The 25,893-nt window shown below is 41.2% G+C and overlaps 1 protein-coding gene across 4 annotated transcripts in view; it reads left to right on the forward strand.

Annotated features, from left to right (window-relative positions):
• LOC118388951 (potassium voltage-gated channel subfamily KQT member 2-like) overlaps positions 1 to 25,893 on the forward strand; it is an 82,118-nt gene that overhangs the window by 22,581 nt on the left and 33,644 nt on the right. For all 4 annotated transcript variants that reach the window (XM_035778587.2, XM_035778590.2, XM_035778589.2 and 1 more), the window contains exons 2-8: positions 9,966 to 10,056; positions 11,115 to 11,241; positions 13,526 to 13,701; positions 21,450 to 21,575; positions 22,286 to 22,396; positions 22,632 to 22,727; positions 23,500 to 23,594. In XM_035778587.2, the coding sequence (XP_035634480.1) occupies positions 9,966 to 10,056; positions 11,115 to 11,241; positions 13,526 to 13,701; positions 21,450 to 21,575; positions 22,286 to 22,396; positions 22,632 to 22,727; positions 23,500 to 23,594 (822 nt within the window). The remainder of the gene's footprint in view (positions 1 to 9,965; positions 10,057 to 11,114; positions 11,242 to 13,525; positions 13,702 to 21,449; positions 21,576 to 22,285; positions 22,397 to 22,631; positions 22,728 to 23,499; positions 23,595 to 25,893) is intronic.

Genomic DNA, 25,893 nt, shown 5'->3' on the forward strand with positions numbered 1-25,893 from the left:
CAGGGTAGCCTAGTGGTTAGAGTGTTGGACTAGGAACCTGAAGGTTGCGAGTTCAAACCCCCGAGCTGACAAAGTACAAATCTGTCGTCCTGCCCCTGAACAGGCAGTTAACACACTGTTCCTAGGCTGTCATTGAAAGTAAGAATTTGTTCTTAACTGACTTGCCTGGTTAAATAAAGGTAAAATAAAAAAAAATACAAACAAATTTTCCTTTAAGTGTAGTCAGAAGCCTCAATCTATATTTATTGTTGTTGATATTAACATCATATGGTCAGAGAGGTCAAGACGAGCCTGAATATTGATGACAGCCTTGTCATGGGATGTAATAATGCCTCTCTGTCCTCAGAGGTGGCCGTGTCAAGGAGAGGGCACACACACACCTCAAATGCACATCACCTCAAGGTTTTTGCTCTTATAGCTTAGGGAATGCCAGACAACATTGATCCATGTCACAACATATATTGAAAAATATATATAAACGCAACAATTTCAACAATTTTACAGAGTTACAGTTCATAGAAGGAAATCAGTCAATTGAAATAAATGCATTAAGCCCTAATCTATGGATTTCAAATGACTGGGCAGAAGCCCACCCACTTAGGAGCCAGGTCCAACCAATCAGAATTATTTTTTCCCCACAAAAGGGCTTTATTACAGGGGAAAAAAACTCCTCAGCACCCCATCTCCTCCTTCCCAGTTGATCCCGCAGGTGAAGAAGCCAGATGTGAAGGTCCAGGGCTGGTGTGATTACACGTGGTCTGCAGTTGTGAGGCCGGTTGGATGTACTGGCAAATTCTCTAAAACGACGTTGGAGGCAGCTTATGGTAGAGAAATTAACATTCAATTCTCGGGCAACAGCTCTGGTGGATATTCCTGCAGTCAGCATGCCAATTGCACACTCCCTCAAAACTTGAGACCTCTGTGGCATTGTGTTGTGTAACAAAACGGCACATTTTATTGATAGAGAGGTTCCCTTTTATTGTCCCCATTACAAGGTGCACCTATGAAATTATCACGCTGTTTAATCAGATTCTTTATATGCCACACCTGCCAGGTGGATGGATTATCTTGGCAAAGGATAAATGCTCACTAGCAGGGATGTAAACAATTTTGTGCACATGGAGCATTTCTGGGAACTTTTATTTCAGCTCATGAAAAATGGGACCAACGCTTTACATGTTGTGTTTATATTTTTGTTCAGGATACATGAGAGATCATCAACTAGATTCAACCGCGGGACGATTTCTTTCTTGAGTGCATGGTTGGGGGGGCCGGAACATAATGACAAATAATTTGTAAACTGCAAATTGACCGCACGAAGCCCAAACAGATATAATATTTGATTAAAACGTAATAATTTCGAACCTTGCACACATTTACATATCATCATGTGTCTCTCTCTTATGGGTGGAAATACAGTTCTTGGGAACAGATTTCCCAAATCCCTTGGAGCTGATTTCCTGGTGTTTTATGTCCAACAATGAAAATTCAAGAAAAAAATCATATTTTTTGGTGCTCAGAAAACATGGGCCAAATAAAACCACCTTGGCCCGCATGGCGCCAGTTGGGGAATCCTGGTACAGTGGGGCAAAAAAGTATTTAGTCAGCGACCAATTGTGCAAGTTCTCCCACTTAAAAAGATGAGAGAGGCCTGTAATTTTCATCATAGGTACACTTCAACTATGACAGACAAAATGAGAAAAAAAAATCCAGAAAATGACATTGTAATTCATTTGCAAAATATGGTGGAAAATAAGTATTTGGTCACCTACAAACAAGCAAGATTTCTGGCAGCTTGGTTTGAAGAAATCAACTGTGGGAGCAATTATTAGGAAATGGAAGACATACAAGACCACTGATAATCTCCCTCGATCTGGGGCTCCATGCAAGATCTCACCCCGTGGGGTCAAAATGATCACAAGAACAGTGAGCAAAAATCCCAGAACCACACAGGGGGACCTAGTGAATGACCTGCAGAGAGCTGGGAACAAAGTAACAAGTCTACAAGTCTACCATCAGTAACACACTACGCCACCAGGGACTCAAATCCTGCAGTGCCAGACGTGTCCCCCTGCTTAAGCCAGTACATGTCCAGGCCCGTCTGAAGTTTGCTAGAGAGCATTTGGATGATCCAAAAGAAGATTGGGAGAATGTCATATGGTCAGATGAACCCAAAATATAACTTTTTGGTAAAAACTCAACTCGTCGTGTTTGGAGGACAAAGAATGCTGAGTTGCATCCAAAGAACACCATACCTACTGTGAAGCATGGGGGTGGAAACATCATGCTTTGGGGCTGTTTTTCTGCAAAGGGACCAGGACGACTGATCCGTGTAAAGGAAAGAATGAATGGGGCCATGTATCGTGAGATTTTGAGTGAAAACCTCCTTCCATCAGTAAGGGCATTGAAGATGAAACGTGGCTGGGTCTTTCAGCATTTTTTTCTAATTTTGTCATAGTTGAAGTGTACCTATGATGAAAATTACAGGCCTCTCTCGTCTTTTTAAGTGGGAGAACTTGCACAATTGGTGGCTGACTACATACTTTTTTGCCCCACTGTATATATATATATACACTGTACACCTAATGCATCTTGATACTACAACACTTTCCAAAACAAACCTATCGTACAACGAGCCTTTCGATTCAATGTACAGAGTGCTTTGTTTTTCATGAATCCCCCCCATGTTAGTCTTTGACCATCAGATTACACAGTTCACTACCATGTTCTCCATTTCCACCTTCCGGCTTATGCTACAACAACCTCACAGCACCAAACCTAGCCGATCGATCGCTCCAGCGAGCAACACTCCCTCGGAGTTTAAAGCGGGCCTCCATTTTAAACCGGGCTGTGCTCGACATGTACAAATATACTTCTGACAGAAACGTTGGCGGTGGCACCAATTAGCTCAGTGTCCTCAAATCCAATCCAAGACTTCGCCAGAGTCGCTGTGCTAAGATGGGAGCGCAAACCTTTAACCTGACACGACGCTCGTATTCCCTGATGGAGAGAGCTTTTCTATGAACTCATTTGCATGGCACATTGCGGCGGAGAAGTGCTCGGCTTACTGAGGGGACTCAGCCAGGAGCTTGTGGCTGTAGCTGCAGTAATTGATTGCGGCTTCACCAGTCACCTGCTTAACCACAGACAGTGTCACAGGGCGAAATTGATGTCTGGGATGACTAAAAACAAACACACCTATGCTCGATCAATTATTTGTATATTTCTTTATTCCATCATTTGACTATTAGATTTGTGTGATTTCTTAGATATTACTGCACTGTTGGAAATAGGAACACAAGCATTTCACTATACCCTTATTAACATCTGCTAAATAAGTGTATGTGACCAATCCAATTTAATTTGATACACGAACACATGCGAATACACACGTATTTGTGCTGACATATTTGTGCACAGACACACACACACATACACACACACACACACACACACACACACACACACACACACACACACACACACACACACACACACACACACACACACACACACACACACACGCACACACACACACACACACACACACACACACACACACATACACACATACACACATACACACATACACACATACGAACACACACACACACAAACCAAAGTGAGACAACACTGCAGGGCTACCTTGCTGAGGTGGTGATGGATTTTCAGCTATCTGTTATTTTTTTGGTGCGTTGAGTTGAAATATTGTTTTTGGTCCCCCGAGGTCCTAGCTGGAGGACTGGAACTGGAGCACTGTGGGGGCTTGTGTGGAGTGCACTCACTCTCTTTTTTTCTCTCTCTTTCTCCCCTTGCCCCCCTCCCCTCGGGGCTGGCAGGGATGGAGTGGAGCAGGTCTGAAACAGGCCAGGCTTTTCCTCTGGCTCCTGATCCTTGTACTCCCTGTGCTACTGCTGTTGCTGCCACGGTACTGATTCTGTTGCTGCTGCTGAGTGGGCTGTATTTCTTCCAGCCTGTCTGGCAGAATCTGTCTGAGCCCGAGGCGAGAGGGCGCGACTGCTTACTTTAGCTCACCCCACCGGCACTGTGAGAGAGAAAGAACCGCCTTCTACTACTTCAGAAACAGCCAGAGGAAGTGGTTTATCAATGACTAGAGCCTGATGAAAGATAACAGAGAGGGGAGATAGAGAGGGAGAGAAAACAAGACCGAAAGAGGGAGAGAAAAAAAAAAGACAAAATAAAAGGAGTGAGGGAGAGAGAGAGAGAAAGAGAGACCATTCTCTAGGACCCTGACTAATACGCTAAGGCAGAGATAAGCGATACAAAAGGAAAGGCCCCATCCGTTAAAACCATGTTAGTCATCCTTTACAGAGGAGCAGGCCCAGACATGAAACAGAGCATGGCCTATAGAGCTTTAGGCTATATTCCTATTATCTCCCTCCAGCTAAACCTGCAACAAGCTAAGGCTTTTAAATGCTTGAAGGGGAGTGAAGGAGTGTGCACTTCTGGAGAATGGTAAAGCCACAGTATCACTTTTTCGGGGGAGACATGAATTGGTCTGGCTGGTCATGAAAAAGATTGAAAAAGGATCTGTTTATCAATGATGGCAGTGCACCGATCCATTATCTTTAGATTTTATTTGTGTAATTGCACTTAGCATCCAGCATCTGTGCCAAGTTATTTGATGTTTCACATCCAAGCCTCTATCTTCTTGGTTGTGGTCCATACAGTAGACAGTGTTTTCAAAGACAAATGTAAGATTCTTAATAGGCACCAAACGGAAGCAAACAGACTGAAACATGGAATCAAAACTACCTGAACTTGCCCAATAAGACGCTTGTTTCCGTTTTACCGTGCAAAACAGTTTGTTACGGTGTGCCCTGATGAATACGACCAGGAGAAGGTGACCACGTTGGTGTACTCAGTGCACTCCAATCAAAACCGGGTCAAGGACATCCGATCTGCTGTTTCCTGTGTCCAGTGCCCTCAGGTCAACCAATGTCATCTGTTCAGAATCAATGGGCTAAAATTAGAGGAGATATCTCTTCTTATCTGGAGTCATTTAATACAGTGTTCACTATGTCTGTATTCAGTTGCACTTCTATCTGAATTGACCCACACCAAAAAGCTCACTGTAAACTGATCCACTGTATGGTTCAAATATGGAAATCCCAAAACAAGTGTTTCTAAAGCTCAAGTAATTACGATCTTCGGTTTTTAAATGTTTTGTAGTGTTGATGAATCGATACAGGAGACAAGTTGAAACACTGGACAAGACGTAGAATGTATGCACACATGACTGTAAGTCGCTTTGGATAAAAGCGTCTGCTAAATGGCATATATTATTATTATTATTATTATGGATCAGATATAGTAAAGACAGTTTATTTTATAGTGTAGAGATATCTGGCATAGCGTGCACGCACTCTCGTTCGTCCAGTCCTTAGGGAACCTTCAGACAAGAGCCCCGAATACATTGTGTACAGTCATTTTATTCATGGGTATGACGTAGGTAGATCCTGGTAGATCTGGCCTCTGGTAGGTTGCTGGTAGTTGATTGGCAGTTCCCTCCTGCCTGGTGTCGACGTCCCATTGGCAGTTTGGAAGAGTTCTTTGTCTTTGGAGTCCATCCCCAGGAGAGGGAATGCGTGTATGTATGTGTGTGCGTTCTTGTCTCGGCAAGTCAAGGCTGTGTGTCCTCCTCGCAATGTGTGGGTGTATGTCTTATCTGTGTGTCCTCGGCAGTTAGTGTGTGTATGTGTGTGTGCTCTGTGTGTGGGTGTGAGAGCTATCCTGTATGGGACCTAACATGTTTTACTGTGAAAATACGTTGACTCAGTTATAGCAATGTAATAGCAGTAAGCTGGTCATTTTGCATAGGAAATAGCACTTCCTTACAGTAGCAAACAGTTACATTGCACCACCCTTTGTGGGTCTTGAACCCAGGTCTCCTAGCCTGCAGGCATTTTTGATTCAGTTGAAATGTTGCTACATATAAACATAACACATAATAGTTATTACAAGCCATTGTAAATGTTCATACAGTCTTATAAAAAGTTGATTATATGTACAGGTTTTAACTAGTGTTCTAACTTTTTTTTTTCTCTAGTCGTCCTTGACATAGCACTGCTCATCCAATGATTCATCAGTTTATTTTTCAAATGGTGACACTGTAAACACACTGACGTGGGATTTTTTTAACGACATACCCGACAACTGTTTCCGAGTAGTCGAGTGACCTATCGGGAGGCCTGAGGAATCATCTTGCAGCGACAATGTGCTTGCTAGAGCACTTGCGGTACTATATGGTTACATCCCAATTTGCACGCTATTCCCTATATAGTTCACTATAAATCTGGGAATAGGATGCCTGTTGGGACTCTGCCTCTGTCATGGTGACGAGCAAGTATCCATTTACCCTGGTTTGTAATGTTTTGCGTCACACGTCGATGTGCCAAGGCAAGCATTGTCAGTCATAATAGATACTTCCTAGCAGATGTCTCGCTCAATGTCCTTGAAGGATATGACATTTTGCAATGAAGTCATTTGACATTTTACAATGAAGTCATTTGACATTTTACAATGAAGTCATTTGACATTTTACAATGAAGTCACGCACTTAGAAATTCTTCAGAGCAACTTACAATAAGTGTATTGGTACTGGCCAGAAGATTCTATCACTGCAAGGAAAACCGTCAAAGTAGCAGCTACAGTGCCTTGCCTTTGTTGCAATACAACCTGTCATTTTTATTTTAATTTCATATAATGGACATAGTCCAAATTGACGAAGTTAAATTTAAAAAATGACTTTTTTCCAAAACTATTTAAAAAATGGACAACGGAAAAATGGTGCGTGCATATGTATTCCCGCCCTTTGCTATGAAGCCCCTAAATAAGATCTGCTGCAACCAATTACCTTCAGAAGCCACATAATTAGTTAGATTGCACACAGACGGACTTTATTTAAGTGTCACATGATCTCAGTATATATGCACCTGTTCTGAAAGGCCCCAAGAGTCTGCAACACCACTAAGCAAGGGGCACCACCAAGCAAGTGGCACCATGATGACCAAGGAGCTCTCCAAACAGGTCGTGGACAAAGTTGTGGAGAAGTCAGATCAGGGTTGGGTTATAAATAAAATATCCAAATCTTTAAACATCTCACGGAGCACCATTAAATTCATTATTAAAAAATTGAAAGAATATGGCACCATTACAAACCTGCCAAGAGAGGACTTGAAGGAGCTGCAAAGCTCAACAGTGGAGATTGGAGTATCTGTTCATACGACCACTTTAAGCCGTTCACTCCACAGAGCTGGGCTTTACAGAAGTGTCCAGACAAAAATAAGCAAACATGTTTGGTGTTCGCCAAAAGGCATGTGGGAGACTCCCCAAACATATGAAAGAAGGTACTCTGGTCAGATGAGACTAAAATTGAGCTTTTTGGCCATCAAGGAAAACGCTATGTCTGGTGCAAACCCAACACCTCTCATCACCCCGACAACCCCATCCATGTGGTGGTAGCGTCATGCTGTGGGGATGTTTTTCATCTGCCTGGGACTGGGAAACTAGTCAGAATTGAAGGAATGATGGATGGCGCTAAATACAGGGACATTTTTGAGGGAAACCTGTTTCATTCTTCCAGAGATTTGAGACTGGGACAGAGGTTCACCTTCCAGCAGGACAATGACCCTAAGCATACTGCGAAGCAACACTTGAGTGGTTTAATGGGAACATTTAAATGTCTTGGAATGTCCTAGTCAAAGCCCAGACCTCAATCCAACTGAGAATCTGTGGTATGAATTAAAGATTGCTGTACATCAGCAGAACCCATCCAACTTGAAGGAGCTGGAGCAGTTTTGCCTTGAAGAATGGGCAAAATTCCCAGTGGCGGTGGTAGAAAATCGGATCAAATACAACGCATACCAGAACTTTGTGAAATCTATCAGGCTTTAATACAAAAGTATAGCAAGCCGGAGTGCCCCGCGGAACACACACCTTTTCCAGAGCCCTGGCTCCAGTATTTATCTACATATTACATATGAGCCCATCCTACATGCAAATAAAGTTACATTCCAATCCGTGCATCCTGCTTGTTCAGCTCAATAACGCCCATACCTGCTTTCCGTCAGATTATAATGATGACAAGACCCTTGCTTTGTTCCTGCACTTAGCTAAATGCATTCTTTTGTTTGTGTATTATCTAGGATCAGCAGACTGTGTCTCCTCAGTTTCTAGCATGTCCAGCTATACTTTAAATACTATACATTCCTCTATTTTACAGCCCTATGCTTTGGCTCTGCACTTAGCTCAATATGTTACTATGTATGTGTGTCTTTATCTCAGAGCAACAGACTATGTGTCTTCTCTGTCATTCATTCTGCATCTCTACGTCCTAAAAATATGCGAACTATGTCTATTGGTCATCAGTTAGTCATTTGACTGACCCCTTCCTTTGTATATCCCTCTGGCTTTGGTATGTCCAGCTATCCTAGCACCTGTGTCACCTTCCCTTCATGTAGTCTGTTTTTAGTGTTCAGCTATTCTATACATCTTATTCATTTGTCTATGTGTTATATTTGCTCCCACATGGCTAGATGTGCCAAGCTTATAGAGTCATACCACAAGAGACTTGCAGCTGTAATTGCTGCTAAAGGTGGCTGTACAAAGTATTGACTTAAGTGTTATGTTTTTTTAGTCTCCTTGTTTGTTTCACAAGAGAAAATATATTGCAACTTCAAAGTGGAAGGCATGTTGTGTAAGTCAAATGATACTAATCCCCCAAAAGTCCATTTTAATTCCAGGTTGTAAGGCAACAAATTAGGAAAAATGCCAAGAGGGGTGAATACTTTCGCAAGCCACTGTATCTGCCAAAGCAGTGTCAACGAGTAATTTATTTGACCTTTATTTAACTAGGCAAGTCAGTTAAGAACAAATTCTTATTTTCAATGACGGCCTAGGAACAGTCTGCCTGTTCAGGGGCAGAACGACAGATTTGTACCTTGTCAGCTCGGGGGTTTGAACTTGCAACCTTCCGGTTACTAGTCCAACGCTCTAACGCCGCCCCAATGGGAAAGTTAATTGCAATTGTTATGGGGTGGGGGGGGGCTTCTATTTTGGATCCATTTTGGTTTAATATGTGTTTATGTAAAGCTTAGATCTGCATAAGGTGAAAGCACCACTGGTCGCTCTAGGCACATTTATTTATTTTTGTTGTTGTTGACTAAACGGAGCTGAGGAGCGCAGCGTGGTAAAAAAAATGTGCAGTACATATTCTGCTGTACTATCGCGAGTGTAATGACAACTGGGGGGAAAGAAAACAATGTTCGGTGTTTGTCATAACTTTTTGTTGTAATATCCCAAAACAGATGTGGACGTTTCACAATTTATTTATTTTACCAGAAAGTTCTACACCTGTGGTCTAGTACTCTGGAAATACCAATACTGTCTTCAATATTTTTCTTATTTTATTTCCTTTGCCTTTTTCAGTTTAGCTTCTTCTCCTCAAATGTCCTTGTCTCCCCCTTGCCCCAACCTCAACCCCGACCTTCACATCACTGTCTACTGTAACACCCACTACTCACCATTTAAATCTATTTCACCAAAGAGTGAAAAATGACATATTGACTTTTTCCCTCCTGCCCAGCTCTGATCTATAGGACTCAAACCCTCTTGGGTTCCTAACCGTCTACTGTCATACTAATCTCTTGTATCTCCTACAATAGCTCATATGTCTCTTCATGACTTGGGAGAGGGATACAGTGAAGCTCAGCAATTCCATATTAATCAATTGAATTTGTTAAGCCTCTGAAACCCCATCAGACCTCTCAGTGTGTGAAATTGGTATTACTTGCAGGTTTATTGACTTGCCTGTGGTATATAGGGGTACTTATAGTTGTTATCGGTGGAGACAGAAGACTATTTGTAATTGAAGTGTATTTTGATTGGATTGGACATGGTACAGATTGACCTTAATATGTTTTCTCTTATCTTGTTATCCACAGTTTTCTGCTGGTCTTCTCCTGTCTGGTCCTATCTGTGTTTTCCACCATTAAGGAGTATGAGAAGAGCTCTGAAGATGCCTTGTACATACTGGTAGGCACTTTGTCTCCCACTTACTGTATAGTTCATGAAATGTATAAGTAGCACTGATGTATAGGGTGCATACAACCATCTCAGCTCTGCAGATTTTGCTGTAAAGAGACGGAATCATTAGATCACTGATTCTGGTATTGCCAGTACGTGGCTCGTTTCTGGTCACAGGTTCTTGAATGGCTGAAAAATCACATTTACCTAAAATGAACCCTACAAATAGCACCGTTGGGAGATTTGGAAAGACATAGTCAAATCAATCAACAATGTAAAAATAGGAATCTTTAACTTTAAAAGCTGTGGATACTATGTGATTAGAAAGGTTGAGAATTTATGTCAAACAGCAAAGTTGAAAAATATATGACACATGGAAATCAAAAGAAGGCGGTTTATGGAGATGGGTGGGATGGACTGAGAGTAGCTGAGGGGTGGGGTTTAAAAGCTCATATTGTATAATAGTAATGAAAAAAAAAAACATGATAGATCATTTATACTGTACAGCCCTCAAACTCAACTCTGGACCTTGATGCCAGTTCCACTGCATTTTTTTCATTGTTACCATGTAATCAGGGACTGATTTAGACCTGGGACACCAGGTGGGTGCAATTAATTATCATCTAGAACAGAAAACTGCCAGGCTCCGGCCCTCATAGGGTAAGAGTTGAGTACCCCTGCTATACCAGTATGTGTTTGGGTACTGTCTATCCAAATGTGATGCATGTCAAGTAACTATATTCTTGCCAGGTAACTACTGCGAAGAAAAGAAAGAAGTGATATGTAAACTGTAGAATGCACACGTAACAACAACAAAAAACACACCAGCAACACAGACACATGGGGCGAATGGCATGTATTCCCTGTCCATTAGATCACCTATTCATACCGTGTTGCTTATTGTTTACCTCAGTTGGCTAGATACGCACATGTAATATACAGTATCATATGAATCCACTTACAAAATAACGTTGACAACCTTCAAAATGAAAGCATATATCAAAGCACTATCAAAATATGTCATATGCATGGGCACCTCTGTGATAACAGGAAGCCTTTGTCTTTAGGAAATAGTCACCATCGTAGTGTTTGGCGTGGAGTACATCGTGAGGATATGGGCCGCCGGATGCTGCTGCAGATACAGAGGATGGAGTGGCCGCCTGAAATTTTCCCGCAAGCCCTTCTGTGTGATCGGTGAGTTTGAATGCAACCACCTCTGTGGTCTTCTGTGTCACCCCTGTGGTCTTCTGTGTCACCCCTGTGGTCTTCTGTGTCACCCCCTTGCCTGTTCTGAGTCGTCAGTGAGATAAAACTGTCTACTAGTGGTCACCTAACCCGTCACACTCGTGGGAATTGATCTATATGGTTAGGGCTAAATGTAAAATGTTTCTTACAGAGAAATGCATATGCATTAGCATGGTAGCAATTAAAAAGGGAACAGTTTGGAGAATATGGGGAAATGATTAGATCAATGTTGAGGAGACAGCAGTACACCTGACACAAGACTGAATCCAAACATTACACTGTTGACTTTGATATGCATCTTACGTTTACTGTACTTTTAGCTGCATTTGTTGATAAAGAAATCTGAAAATACTCTAGATGCATTCAGTAACATAAGAATATTCCTGGAAAATGTGGGGTAGGTGCAAAACAAGACAACAAAAATGACAAGAGTTTGAGTGAGAGGACTAAAGAGTGTCTACAAGTGTGCACAGTTCCTAAGTCATTTCAAATCACTTTTATGGCCATCACCTCATGATAATGAGGTCACAAGGATCTGTACACAATTCCAGGAAGTTAAAATTGTCCCAGTTTTTCCATGACACTGCATACTCACCGGACATGTCACCAATTGAGCATGTTTGGAATGCTCTGGATCGACCTGTACGACAGCCTGTTCCAGTTCCCGGCAATATCCAGCAACTTCGCACAGCCATTGAAGAGGAGTGGGACAAAATTCCACAGGCCACAATCAACAGCCTGATCAACTCTATGCGAAGGAGATGTATCTCGCTGCATGAGGCAAATGGTGGTAACACCAGATACTGACTGGTTTTCTGATCCACGGCCCTACCTTTTTAGTTACATTGAAGTCGGAAGTTTACATACATTTAGATTGGAGTCATTAAAACTTGTTTTTCAACCACTCCACAAATGTTTTGTTAACAAACGATAGTTTTGCTAAGCCGGTTAGGACATCTACTTTGTGCATGACACAAGTAATTTTTCCAACAATTGTTTACAGACAGATTATTTTACTTATAATTCACTGTATCACAATTCCAGTGGGTCAGAAGTTTACATACACCTGACTCTTCCTTTAAACAGCTTGGAAAATTCCAGAAGATGATGTCATGGCATTCGAAGCTTCTGATAGGCTAATTGACATCATTTGAGTCAATTGACATAATTTGAGTCAATTGGAGGTGTGTCTGTGGATGTATTTCAAGTCCTACCTTCAAACTCAGTGCCTCTTTGCTTGACATCATGGGAAAATCAAAAGAAATCAGCCAAGACCTCAGGAAAAAGTTGAACACCTCCACAAGTCTGGTTCATCCTTGGGAGCAATTTCCAAACGCCCGGGGGGTGTGTTTGGGATCATTGTCATGCTGAAAGACCCAGCCACGTTTCATCTTCAATGCCCTTGCTGATGGAAGAAGGTTTTCACTCAAAACCTCACGATACATGGCCCCATTCATGTATTTGTCCTCTTGCTCAGTTGTGCACCGGGGCCTCCCACTCATCCCACTCCAGTTTGTGCTGTTCTGTGAAGGGAGTAGTACACAGTGTTGTACGAGATCTTCAGTTTCTTGGCAATTTCTCACATGGAATAGCCATCATTTCTCAGAACAAGAATATACTGATGAGTTTCAGAAGAAATGGCTTTGTTTCTGGCCATTATGAGCCTGTAATCGAACCCATAAATGCTGATACTCAACTAGTCTAAAGAAGGCCAGTTGTATTGCTTCTTTAATCAGAACAACAGTTTTCAGCTGTGCTAACATAATTGCAAAAAGGTTTTCTAATGATCAATTAGCCTTTTAAAAATGATGGACTTGGATTAGCTAACACAAAGTGCCATTGGAACACAGGAGTGAACGTTGCTGAAAATGTAGATATTCCATAAATAATCTGCCGTTTCCAGCTACAATAGTCATTTATAACATGAACAACGTCTACATTGTATTTCTAATCAATTTGATGTTATTTTAATGGACTAAAAATTTGCTTTTCTTTAGAAAACAAGGACATTTCTAAGTGACCCCAAATTTTTTGAAGGGGGGTGTGTCTGTATATGTGTGTGTGTGTGTGTGTGTGTGTGTGTGTGTGTGTGTGTGTGTGTGTGTGTGTGTGTGTGTGTGTGTGTGTGTGTGTGTGTGTGTGTGTGTGTGTGTGTGTGTGTGTGTGTGTGTGTGTGTGTATATATATATATGTATGTATGCACACAAATAAAAGTAAAACATTTCTTTCCCAGACGTCATGGTTCTGATTGCGTCCATCTCTGTGCTGGCGGCTGGAACCCAGGGGAATGTCTTTGCTACTTCTGCTATCAGGAGTTTGAGGTTCCTGCAGATCTTGCGCATGATCCGGATGGACCGCCGTGGAGGCACCTGGAAACTCCTGGGATCTGTTGTTTACGCTCATAGCAAGGTAATAAATGACTGGGTGGGTGCTCGCGTGTGTGCGTACACGTGTATCTATGTGGGCACGTGTGTGAGATTTGATTCATTGAACTGATGCGTGTACCTCGCCACTCCAATCTTGCTCTTTGCCCACATTGCAGCATGTGTCTATAAATCCAGTATCTGGACTTGTGCTTCCACAGACAAGTCAAGTCAACTGATACCACATGTCAAGTGTATTTATCCAAGTTCATTGATCAAACTGCCATATGACTGTCCCCTCCCCCTAACCAGATTGATTGACAGGCTGCTCAAACAAATAATAACTTCTAGAAACATTACGGCCCTCAGATTGTTCTACTACATCCGTAGCACAGAAAACAACACACTCATCATCGCGCTCTCCACAAGACATGCTGTGACCAATCCCATACCCACTATGACTAAATGTACCCTCCAATTTGTCAAAAGCTCATGAAGTTTAGGTTTGTATTCCAAATTTCATCTTATTCCATATGTAGTGCACTATTTTTGACCAGGACCTATATGGCTTTGGTAAAAAGTAGTACCCCATATAGAGAATAGGGTGCCATTCAGGACACACACTTGGTCTGATAAATGGAGCACTCTCAATTGGGAATTAAGAGTGTCTCCCTCTCCCAGTCCCAGAGATGCATAGCAGCAGAATCCCCATAGAGAGCCAGAGAGAAACAGCAGAGGGCGGTGATGTGCAGTGAACCTAAAGGGATCTTCTGTTAGAGGAGTGTCAGGGCTAAATGGATCAGGTCCGGAGTCTGATACAGACAGAAGCCGAAGCGGCCATGGACTTCCTCTTATTGAATTTGGCTCGTCACACCGTGTCTTTCTTCTGTCTGTCTGTGAGATCGAACAGCTAGATTGCTGTGCAGCCTTGTCGTGATCTAATATATTAACAATGATGAAGGCAGTGTGTTTTTACTGTAAGTTGATCTTTAACAGAGCCTTGGGAGTATGAGCAGAATGCACCAAGGCAGGTGGTTGGGAGTGTTCTTACTGGTGTTCTGTCTAAGCTTAATGCATATTGTTGCTAATTGATTACCTCATAATATGCAGTGCATTTGGAAAGTATTCAGACCCCTTTTTCCATATTTTGTTACAATACTTCCTTATTCTAAAATGAATGAATTAAATAAAGTTGTCAATCTACTCACAATACCCTATAATGACAAAGCAAAAACATTTTTTTTAGACATTTTTGCAAATGTATTAAAAATAAAAAACAGAAATACCTTTGCTATGAGACTCGAAATTGAGCTCAGCTGCATCCTGTTTCTATTGATCATCCTTCAGATGTTTCTACAACTTGATTGGAGTCCACCTGTGGTAAATTCAATTGATTGGACATGTTTTGGAAAGGCACACACCTGTCTATATAAGGTCCCACAGTTGACAGTGCATGTCAGAGCAAAAACCAAGCCATGAGGTCAAAGACATTGACCATATAACCTTGAGACAGGATTGTGTAGAGGCACAGATCTGGGGAAGGGTGCCAAAACATTTCTACAGCATTGAAGGTCCCCAAGAACACAGTGGTCTCCATCATTCTTAAATGGAAGAAGTTTGTAACCACCAAGACCTTTCCTAGAGCTGGCCGCCCCCGGCCAAACTGAACAATCGGGGGAGAAGGACCTTGGTCAGGGAGGTGGCCAAGAACCCGATGGTCACTCTGACAGAGCTCCAGAGTTCCTCTGTGGAGACGGGAGAACCTTCCATGTTGCTGTGTGCATAATAGCAAAGTTCACCAGCATATTGGTGTTGAGAATAATGATGTGGTGGCAGCAGCGGAGTTAGGAGACGAGAAAACATCCCTTGCCTTAATCGTCTAAGAAAAGTGAGAAGAGAAGAAACCCAAACTGAATTAAGTCTATAATCAATAGCCTAACTGTTAAATGAGCCTGGCTTTATAAATCATCCATATATATCTATATAGTGACAGATCCTGCTCATGTTGCCTGTTTGAGTGTTTGTTTAATAGCCTACTGATATCTTTAGTATTATTTATCATTTATTTAGTGTTTAAAAAAATATTAATAATAAATCCTATTTTTTTATTGATCTACTTATTGCTATTATTGTTATGATGATTATAATAATAATAAGTAATGTCATTGTCATTAGTAGGCTTAAAATAGCAGCCTTGTATAACCACCATCGAGCTGTAGGCCTAAGAGCGCATTCTGTTTAGTCTTAAAACAAAGTGCATTCGGAAAGTATTCAGCCCCCTTGACTTTTTCCACATTTTGTTATGTTGCAGCCTTATCCTAAAATGGATTAACTTGTTTTTTTTCCCTCATCAATATACACACAATACCCCATAACAGTATTCATTCATCTGTTTAGCAAATGTATAAAATATTAAAAACTTAAATAATATTTACATAAGTATTCAGACCCTTTACTCAGTACTTTGTTGAAGCACCTTTGGCAGCAATTACAGCCTTGAGTATTCCCGGGTATGATGCTACAAGCTTGGCGAACCTGTATTTGTGCAGTTTCTCCCATTCTTCTCTGCAGATCCTCTCAAGCTCTGTCAGGTTGGATGGGGAGCGTTGCTGCACAGATATTCTCTGGTCTCTCCAGAGATGTTCGATCGGGTTCAAGTCCAGGCTCAAGCTGGGCCACTCAAGGACATTCAGAGACTTGTCCCGAAGCCACTCCTGCGTTGTCTTGGCTGTGTGCTTAGGGTCGTTGTCCTGTTGGACGGGGAACCTTCTCCCCAGTCTGAGGTCCTGAGCGCTCTAGAGCAGGTTTTCATTAAGGAACTCTCTCTACTTTGCTCCGTTCATCTTTGCCTCGATCCTGACAATTCTCCCAGTGCCTGCCACTGAAACACATCCCCACAGCATGATGCTGCCACCACCATGCTTCACCGTAAGGATGGTGCCAGATTTTCTCCAGGCGTGATAATTGGCATAAAGGCCAAAGAGTTCAATCTTGGTTTCATCAGACCCGAGAATCTTGTCAGACACTGTCCTGTCTCGGGGCTCTGCAGACAATTCCTTCGACCTCATGGCTTGGGTTTTGCTCTGACATCCACTGTCAACTGTGGGACCTTATATAGACAGGTGTATGCCTTTCCAAAACATGTCCAGTCAATTACATTTACCACAGGTGGACTCAATCAAGTTGTAAAAACATCTCAAGTACAATCAATGGAAACAGGATGCACCTGAGTTCAATTTCGAGTCTCATTGCAAAGGACTTGAAATGCTTATGTAAATAAGGTATTTCTGTTTTATATTCTTTATAAATTTTCAAGCAATTAAAAAAACTGTTTTCACTTTGTCATTATGGGGTATTGTATGTAGATTGATGAGGATTTATTTTATTTAATCAATTTTAGAATAAGGCTGTAGCTTAACGAAATGTGGAAAAAGTCATGGGGTTTGAATACTTTCCGAATGCACTGTATTTTTCAATACTTATTATATAGGCTACAGTACTGTATCAATCAATCATTCATTCGTTCATGTCATCATACAGGATATGAGTCATTCATGATTTGAAATACAATCAAGGGACCCTTGAATAATTTGTGTAAACAATAAATAAACAGATCTATTTCGGAAATTACATTCACGAATGAATGCAACTACTTTTAGTCTGCTTACAACAGACTCACTGGTACACTTATGATTTATTTAGTGTTGTTTACATTGTTCCAAACGGTCCGAAAAATTATATTGTAATCTAACAGCACCTGTTTGACACACAACGTTTGCTCCTTACCTTCTTTTTCTTGATCTCCAGTATCTTTCCGCAACTATTCAAATGTATTACACACATCTGACTTCCCCCTTGCCTCCTGAGCAACCAGTAAACATTCCCCTGTTTCGAGTTTATTTGTCACATCTGTATCCATTTTGCTGTCACGTGTGTTCGGAGTTTGTTATAACCAATTTATTGATGTGATTATGATCTGCTATAACGGTCAGGTTCTATTTCTCACGTGCATGTGATTGATGCATGTTTCACGTAAATAGAGCAAGGGTTGAGGGATTAGGGAATGTTAAAGAAATGAGGGATTTCGGTATCAGAACTTTTCATTCAGAATTGGCTGTCATTTTGTTGCGTCTTAAGCAACAGACAATAAACACTGTTGATGTTGAATTTGTCTCCCAGTGTCTGTTGAAAAGCAGACTGAACCAGGTTTTCCTCTCGTATTTCGCCTGTGCTTAGCTTTATTCCGTTTAGTTTTATCCTAAAAAGTGCCTTGTTGCAGACAGAATTCCTGTTTTGGAATATAATTATTCTATACAGACTTCCTTTTTATCATTCTGTCATTTAGATTAATATTGTGGATTAACTACAATGTTGTTGATCCATCCTCAGTTTTCTCATATCACAACCATTAAACTCTGTAACTGTTTTAAAATCACCATTGACCTCATGGTGAAATCCCTAAGTCGTTTCTTTCCTACACAGCAACTGAGTTAGGAAGGACACCAGTATCTTTATAATGATTTGGTATATTGATTGAAAGGGAAAGGGATGTTCATTGTCTGCTTTTTTTGTTTGTTTTACCCATTTACCAATCGGTGCCTTTCTTTGTGAGGTATTGAACAACTTCACTGGTTGAATCTGTGCTTAAAATTCTCTACTCAATTGAGGGACCTTACAATAATATGTATGTGTGGGGTACAGAGAGAGGGTAGTGATTCAAAAATAATGTTAACCACTATTATTGAACATGGACTGAGTCCATGCAACTTATTATGTGATTTGTTAAGCACATTTTTTTTGTTCCTGAACTTATTCAGGCTTGCCATGACAAAGCGGTTGAATACTTATTGACTCAATCATTTCACCGTTACATTTGTTATTAATTCCTAACATTTTCTACAAACAAAATTCCACTGACATTAATTATAGGGTATCGTGTGTAGATCAGTGACACATTCAATCTCAATTGAATCCTTTTAAAATTCAGGTTGTAACGTAACAAAATGTGGAAAAACAAAAGAGGTTTCAATACTTTCTGAACGCACTGTAGACTATGATCTATCAATGACTGATGCAGGCCCTCTTACACGTTGTGTCCTCACAAACCTGGTACAGAAATCCACGTGAACCAGCCCAGAAAGTGGAGGCTATTTTTAGACCAACTAATTCTGTTTGCTAGTTCGTTTTTGTCGTCTCAGCAGTTTCCCGTCTTTTCTAAACCAGTGCTTGCCACATGGGGAATAGGGAAGCTGTTGTGTCAGTGAGAAAAACCCAGTACATTTCTACGTGTCCTTTTTAGGTGTAAAAAAAATCCCAACACTGAAGGGATAAGCCAGGGAATCAGGGATAATTAACCACCATGTCTGTCTCTGTGATATTGAGCTGTGCCTATTTCCACACAGCCATCTGTCAGGGTCATGACTATTTTGACACATTGATGTTTCACATCCAGGATGCCCCCTCAATCACTCGTTCTTTCCTCTCTCTCTCACTCTCACTCTCACTCTCTCTCTCTCTGTTTCTCTCTCTCTTTCTCCATCTCACTTATTCTGCCTCTGTCTCTCTCCCTTTCGCTTACCTCCTCCCTCTCTCTCATCTCATCCCCAATTCTGTCTCTCTCTCCATCTCATCCCCAATTCTGTCTCTCTCTCCATCTCATCCCCAATTCTGTCTCTCTCTCTATCTCCTCCCCATGGTTGAATATGGTTAAATATGGATAACAGTGGGAGCTGCCTCAGCAGCCGGAATGATAGGTAATGCCAGGGAATGCCATTCTCTTTAAAGAGGGGCAAAGTGCCCATTTCTCAGAGTAGCCAACCACAGTATTTCCTTGTGTTGAATTCAGCACCAGTCAGTCCTTCAAACAAAGTGGACCTGATACTCTATCCAGCACTGGATCTTTTATTACCAAATTATAACCTGACATATTTCTAGGTTACAACATTTGCTGGATTGAAAAACACATTTGGTTTCAGAGAATTTCCTGTGGTACAAAATCGGACTTTTAGTTTATGCATTTTGGGTTTACGGACAGGTTTTTATCATGTTAGTCGCTGCTCAGTGATGCCCAATAAAAGGGTTGTTTCTCATCAATAGTAAAGCGTTGAGTTTTACAGCACTTTGACAATTGATATTGACCTTTGTTTACCTCATGTAGGGACTTCACTAACGGAGGTATTTACTCCTAAACCTCATTCTTTGGGTTGACCGTTTTATTGAAGGACGTGGTCCCTCTGTGTATGTGAGTTGTAGATCAAACCTATTACATCAGGTTCTTCTTATATTGATTAATCAATGGACTAATAGTGTTTACTATACCGTGTACACTGAGTGCACAAAACATTAGGAACACCTTCCTAATATTGAGTTGCATCCCCTTTTGACCTCAGAAAAGACTCAATTTGTCGGGGCATGGACTACGAGGTGTAGAAAGCATTCCACATGGATGCTGGCCCATGTTGACTCCAATGCTTCCCATACATGTGTCTAGTTGGCTGGATGTCCTTTGGGTGGTTGACCATTCTTGACACACACGGGAAACTGTTGAGTGTGGAAAAACCCAGCAGTGTTGCAGTTCTTGAGACTCAAACCGGTGTTCCTGGCACCTACTACCATACCCACGTTCAAAGGCACTTCAAAATGTTGTCCTCTGAATGGCACACATACACAATCCATGTCTCAATTGTCTTGAGGATTAAAAATCCTTATTTTAACCTGTCTCCTGCCCTTCACCTACACTGATTGTAGTGGATTTAACAGGTGACACCAAAAAAGGGACCATAGCTTTCACCTGGTCAGTCTATGTCATGGAAAGAGCAGGTGTTCCTAATGTTTTGTGCACTCAGTGTATAACCTCATGTAGCTGTGGCATTCTGTTCTCTCAATATTTGATCACGTAGGTGAATATAACAGTGATAACATGTCTTAGTTACATTAATTGTAACTAATTGTAACTAATTGTTTTGGGACATGATACGGTGTGCTATAAATACTTTCATACACATTTGGGACTGGTGTTGGGAACACTTGGAGATGTTGAACTGTCCATTTAGACTATAGGAACTCAATTCTTAGTGTATGACTCCTCTGGCAATTTCATTCAATTATAAATCCAATGTAACCACACTCCCATCCTCTTGTCCCATACAACCATTTTTTAAATGTATTTTTACTTTGTATCCCTTTCCACTCACAGCCAGTGTCATCCCATAAAGGTTTGAAAATGTCAGATTTTGTCACTGATAAGTGCCTAAATTGCAATGCAGTGGCTGTACAGTGCCTCCATTCCTGCCACTGATTAGGCAACTTCGACACATTTTTGCAGTTGTGAGGGAAATGCTGTAAATCAATGTGTTCTGAAAGATGACACGTTGAGGATTATAATAAATACCATACAAACAAACCACACGCCCCCGTTAGTCCAAATGTGCACTTCACTTTTCCTTATTTAAAAGCTCATGTGATGTACAGTATCAACATTTATGATCGCTATGTTTGATCCGCAGTTACAAGGGTGACATGCAGAATGCTTGTGCTTTTAATAGTCCTTCTTTTAGAAACGTTTAAATTCGTCCCTCTCCATATAGGCCGATTTCCACGAGTGTAAAAGGTTAAGTTAATATTGCTTTGGTACTCTGGTCATAACGTAAATACGCGATACCTGGCATATATTGATTTGATAAAGCAAGGTTTTCCTTGCTCATAAGTATTATTGCTTCGATACTCTGTCCCTGAACTAAATGAAGGAACTACAGTATATTGTTTAGTCCTTCCTGACACCTTGACTTCTTGCAGGAGCTGATCACAGCGTGGTACATTGGCTTCCTCTGCCTCATCCTGGCGTCCTTCCTGGTTTATCTGGCCGAGAAAGAGGACAACGACCAGTTTGAGACCTACGCAGACGCGTTGTGGTGGGGCCTGGTAAGTCATCACTCTAAGCCTTGTTTCACCGGTCCTCACAAACCACGCTCAGCAGTTGTTAATAGGACAATGTTAGCATGTCCCCCAAAAAAACACTCAGTGGCTGGACAGGAGATTGTCAGCAGGTCCCACAAAACACTCAGCGCTCATTTTTATAAGATCATTTCTGCGGGTCTCCACAAAACATTCAACACTTGTTTAAAGCCAAATATTTGCATGTCCCCATAAAAATACCCAGTGCTTGACAGAAGAATTTCATCATGTCCCCACAACCCAGCATTTCTTAATAGGAACACTTCTATAGGTCCTCATAAAACACCCAGTATTTGTGTGAAATCTAAAGGATACTAGTGTGATTCAACTTTGGGACTTAACATGCCGGTGGTATTTAACCCACTTGTGTCACACTTCCACAATTACCATGAAAGTGAATTACATTTAATAGCTATTTTTTATTCAACTAGGCAAGTCAGTTTAGAACAAATTCTTATTTACAATGACGGCCAAACCCGGACAATGCTGGGCCAATTGTGTGCCGCCCTATGGGACTCCCAATCACAGCCTGGATTCAAACCAGGGACTGTAGTGATGCCTCTTGCACTGAGATGCAGTGTCTTAGACCGCTGTGCCACTCGGGAGCCCAGATGAAGAAACACTTTGAATATTGATAAAAGATGTCATTCAAGATGTCTGCCGATTTGCCTTCTCAGATCACCCTGACTACCATTGGGTATGGAGACAAGTTTCCCATAACGTGGAACGGGCGTCTTCTGGCCGCAACCTTCACCTTGATTGGAGTGTCTTTCTTTGCACTTCCAGCAGTAAGTTAAAGACTATTGATTTGTGAAGAAATGGCTGAGCTAACTTATTAATGTGCACTGAATGCAAGGAAATGGAGTTTATAGGAAACTCAGAATGAGAGCCTGAAGCATCTGCAATTTGATAGTTCAAGTGTTACTCTGAAGTAACTCGCTGGACTTGGCAATTTTAATTGTGAATCGATAATGTTCTCCAAAGGCTTGTTGTTGTGACTAATGGTTTCTCTGTATCTTTAAGGGGATCTTGGGCTCCGGCTTTGCCTTGAAGGTCCAGGAGCAACATCGACAAAAACACTTTGAGAAGCGTCGGAATCCTGCGGCAGGGCTTATTCAGGTGAACAAAGCAGGGCGCTTACCCACTCTAAAAAACAACAACATTTAGAGTGTTGGTATCCTGGTGGAGTACCTTAGACCATTACTGGGGATTTCACAATATACTCTTTTGATCTACAAGAGCTGAAAATAACGGTTTCAGGGTCCACTTTTCAAGACGCATTGTACATGATGTTACCATGCTCACTTGTTTATATGTCGCAACAAGTCCCATGTGGCACACACCTTGTCACGATGCCTGGTACTCTAGTCCTTGGATCATGGACCCACCTCTGAGGCGACTTCTATAATTCATTTTTGGGCAGTATTCTTTTTTCTATTTATTTTTTACAAAAACCTAACACCCTTGCCTTTCTTGCACTTACACTCATGCCTTGTCTTTTCTAGCACTGACTTTGCTGATAGCTGCTTTATGTGGTTGTCACACCTCGCTACCTTAAAGTAACTGTCCAGCATTTCCAGATTTCTATGAAATACGACCTGTAATTAATTGCAATACTAGTGAAATAGTTTTCCTTCCAAAAAAAGGTAATACTGTACACGTAAAGATTTGTATGATCTCGTTCATTTCAAAGCACTCTCAGAGCACTGAGGGAATGGGAGTAATGGGAGTAAAACCATGACCTACCCACTCTCTCGCTCGCGTTCTATTTTTCTTACTCCCATTCCCTCACTCTCGATTTGTCTCTATCTCTTCCATGTATTATTCATCCATCTCTCTATCCTCTATTTAATCTCTCTCTCTCTCTGTCTCTTTCTCTCTCCACCCTCAGGCAGCGTGGCGCTTCTACGCCACCAATCTCACCCGGCCAGACCTGGAGTCAACGTGGGATTATTACGAGCGCACTGTGTCCGTGCCGATGTACAGGTATTGATCGTATAGCAAATCAGCGGCAAGATTTACATTAGGCCTCTCTGCACCTCTCTAGTGTCCAGGATCGATCCCAGCTTTAACCTTTGCCCACTGCTTTTCCCCCCTCAAACTGAAGGTTAATGAAGCCGTCCAATCAGGATCTGCGTAGGGGCTAAGGGGCTGATGGATTCCTAGTCCAAGCCAAAAGACTTTTACCTCATTTATAATAATAAATTCCATTTAGCAGCTTTTATCCGAGGTAACTCACAACAACCATGTGCTATCAGCTCAACCACAAAGGACCATGTGAATTAATTTCTAAATCATGACATTATTATTATTATTATTATCATTATTATAGAAATACAGTGCCTTCAGAAAGTATTTAACCCCTTGACTTTTTCCATATTTTGTTGTTACAACCTGAATTTATGTGATAGAAGATAACTGAGAATATATAAACAACATTGTAGTTACTCCACAATACTAACATGTATGACAGAGTGAAAAGAAGGAAGCCTGTACAGAATAACAAATATTACAAAACATGCGTCCTGTTTGCAGTAAGGCACTAGAGTAATACTGCAAAGAATTAGGCAAAGAAATTACATTTTGTCCTGAATACTATGTTTGTGGCAAATCCATAGAACACTTTATTTGTCACATTTTATTTGTCACATGCTTCAGGTGTAGACTATCAGTGAAATGCTTACTTGAGGGCCCTTCACAACAATTCAGATAAATAAATAAGAGAAATAATAACAAAGAATAAATACACAATGATAGCTTGGCTATATGCACAGGGTACCAGTACCGAGTCAATGTGCAGAGGCATGAGGTAATTGAGGTAGATACAGTTGAAGTGGGAAGTTTTCACCTTAGCCAAATAAATTTAAACTCAGTTTTTCACAATTCCTGACATTTAATCCGATTAAACATTCCCTGTCTTAGGTCAGTTAGGATCACCACTTTATTTTAAGAATATAAAATGTCAGAATAACAGTAGAGAATCATTTATTTCAGCTTTTATTTATTTTATCACATTCCCACTGGGTCAGTGGCTTACATACACTCAATTAGTATTTGGTAGCATTGCCATTAAATTGTTTAACTTGTGTCAAACGTTTCGGGTAGCATCCCACAAGCTTCCCACAATAAATTGGGTACATTTTGGCCCATTCCTCCTTCCTTCCCCCACACATTCTCTATAGGAATGAGGTCAGGGCTTTGTGATGGCCACTCCAATACCTTGACTTTGTTGACCTTAAGCCATTTTGTCACAACTTTGGAAGTATGCTTGTGGTCACTGTCCATTTGGAAGACCCATTTGTGACCAAGTTTTAACTTCATCATGATGCCATCTATTTTGTGAAGTGCACCAGTCCCTCCTGCATCAAATCACCCCCACAACTGCTTCATGGTTGGGATGGTGTTCTTCGGCCTCCCCCTTTTTCCTCCAGACATAACGATGGTCATTATGGCCAAACAGTTGTATTCTTGTTTCATCAGATCAGAGGATATTTCTCCAAAAAGTACAAACTTTGTCCCCATGTGCAGTTGCAAACCGTAGTCTGGCTTTTTTATGGCGGTTTTGGAGCAGTGGCTTCTTCCTTGCTGAGCTGCCTTTCAGGTTATGTCGATATAGGACTTGTTTTACTGTGGATATACATACTTTTGTACCTGTTTCCTTCAGCATCTTCACAAGGTCCTTTGCTATTGTTCTGGGATTGATTTGCACTTTTCGCACCAAGTAAGTTCATCTCTAGGAGACAGAACGCGTCTCCTCCCTGAGCAGTATGACGGCTGTGTAGTCCCATGGTGTTTATACTTGCACACTATTGTTTGTATAGATGAACATGGTACCTTCAGGCATTTGGAAATTGCTCCCAAGGATGAACCAGACTTGTGGAGGTCTACAATTATTTTTCTGAGGTCTTGGCTGATTTCTTTTGATTTTCCCATGATGTCAAGGCACTGCGTTTGAAGGTAGGCCTTGAAATACATCCACAGATACACCTCCAATTGACTCAAATGATGTCAATTAGCCTATCAGAAGCTTCTAATGCCATGACATCATTTTCTGGAATTTTCCAAGCTATTTAAAAGTCATAGTCAACTTAGTGTATGTAAACTTCTGACCCACTGGAATTGTGATACAGGGAATTATAAGTGAAATAATCTGTCTGTAAACAATTGTTTGAAAAATGACTTGTGTCATGCACAAAGTAGATTTCCTAACCGACTTGCCAAAACTATAGTTTGTTCACAAATTTCTTGTTGAGTGGTTGAAAAACGAGTTTTAATGACTCCAACC

This window comes from Oncorhynchus keta, chromosome 10 (assembly GCF_023373465.1).
Source record: "Oncorhynchus keta strain PuntledgeMale-10-30-2019 chromosome 10, Oket_V2, whole genome shotgun sequence".
Taxonomy (NCBI): domain Eukaryota; kingdom Metazoa; phylum Chordata; class Actinopteri; order Salmoniformes; family Salmonidae; genus Oncorhynchus; species Oncorhynchus keta.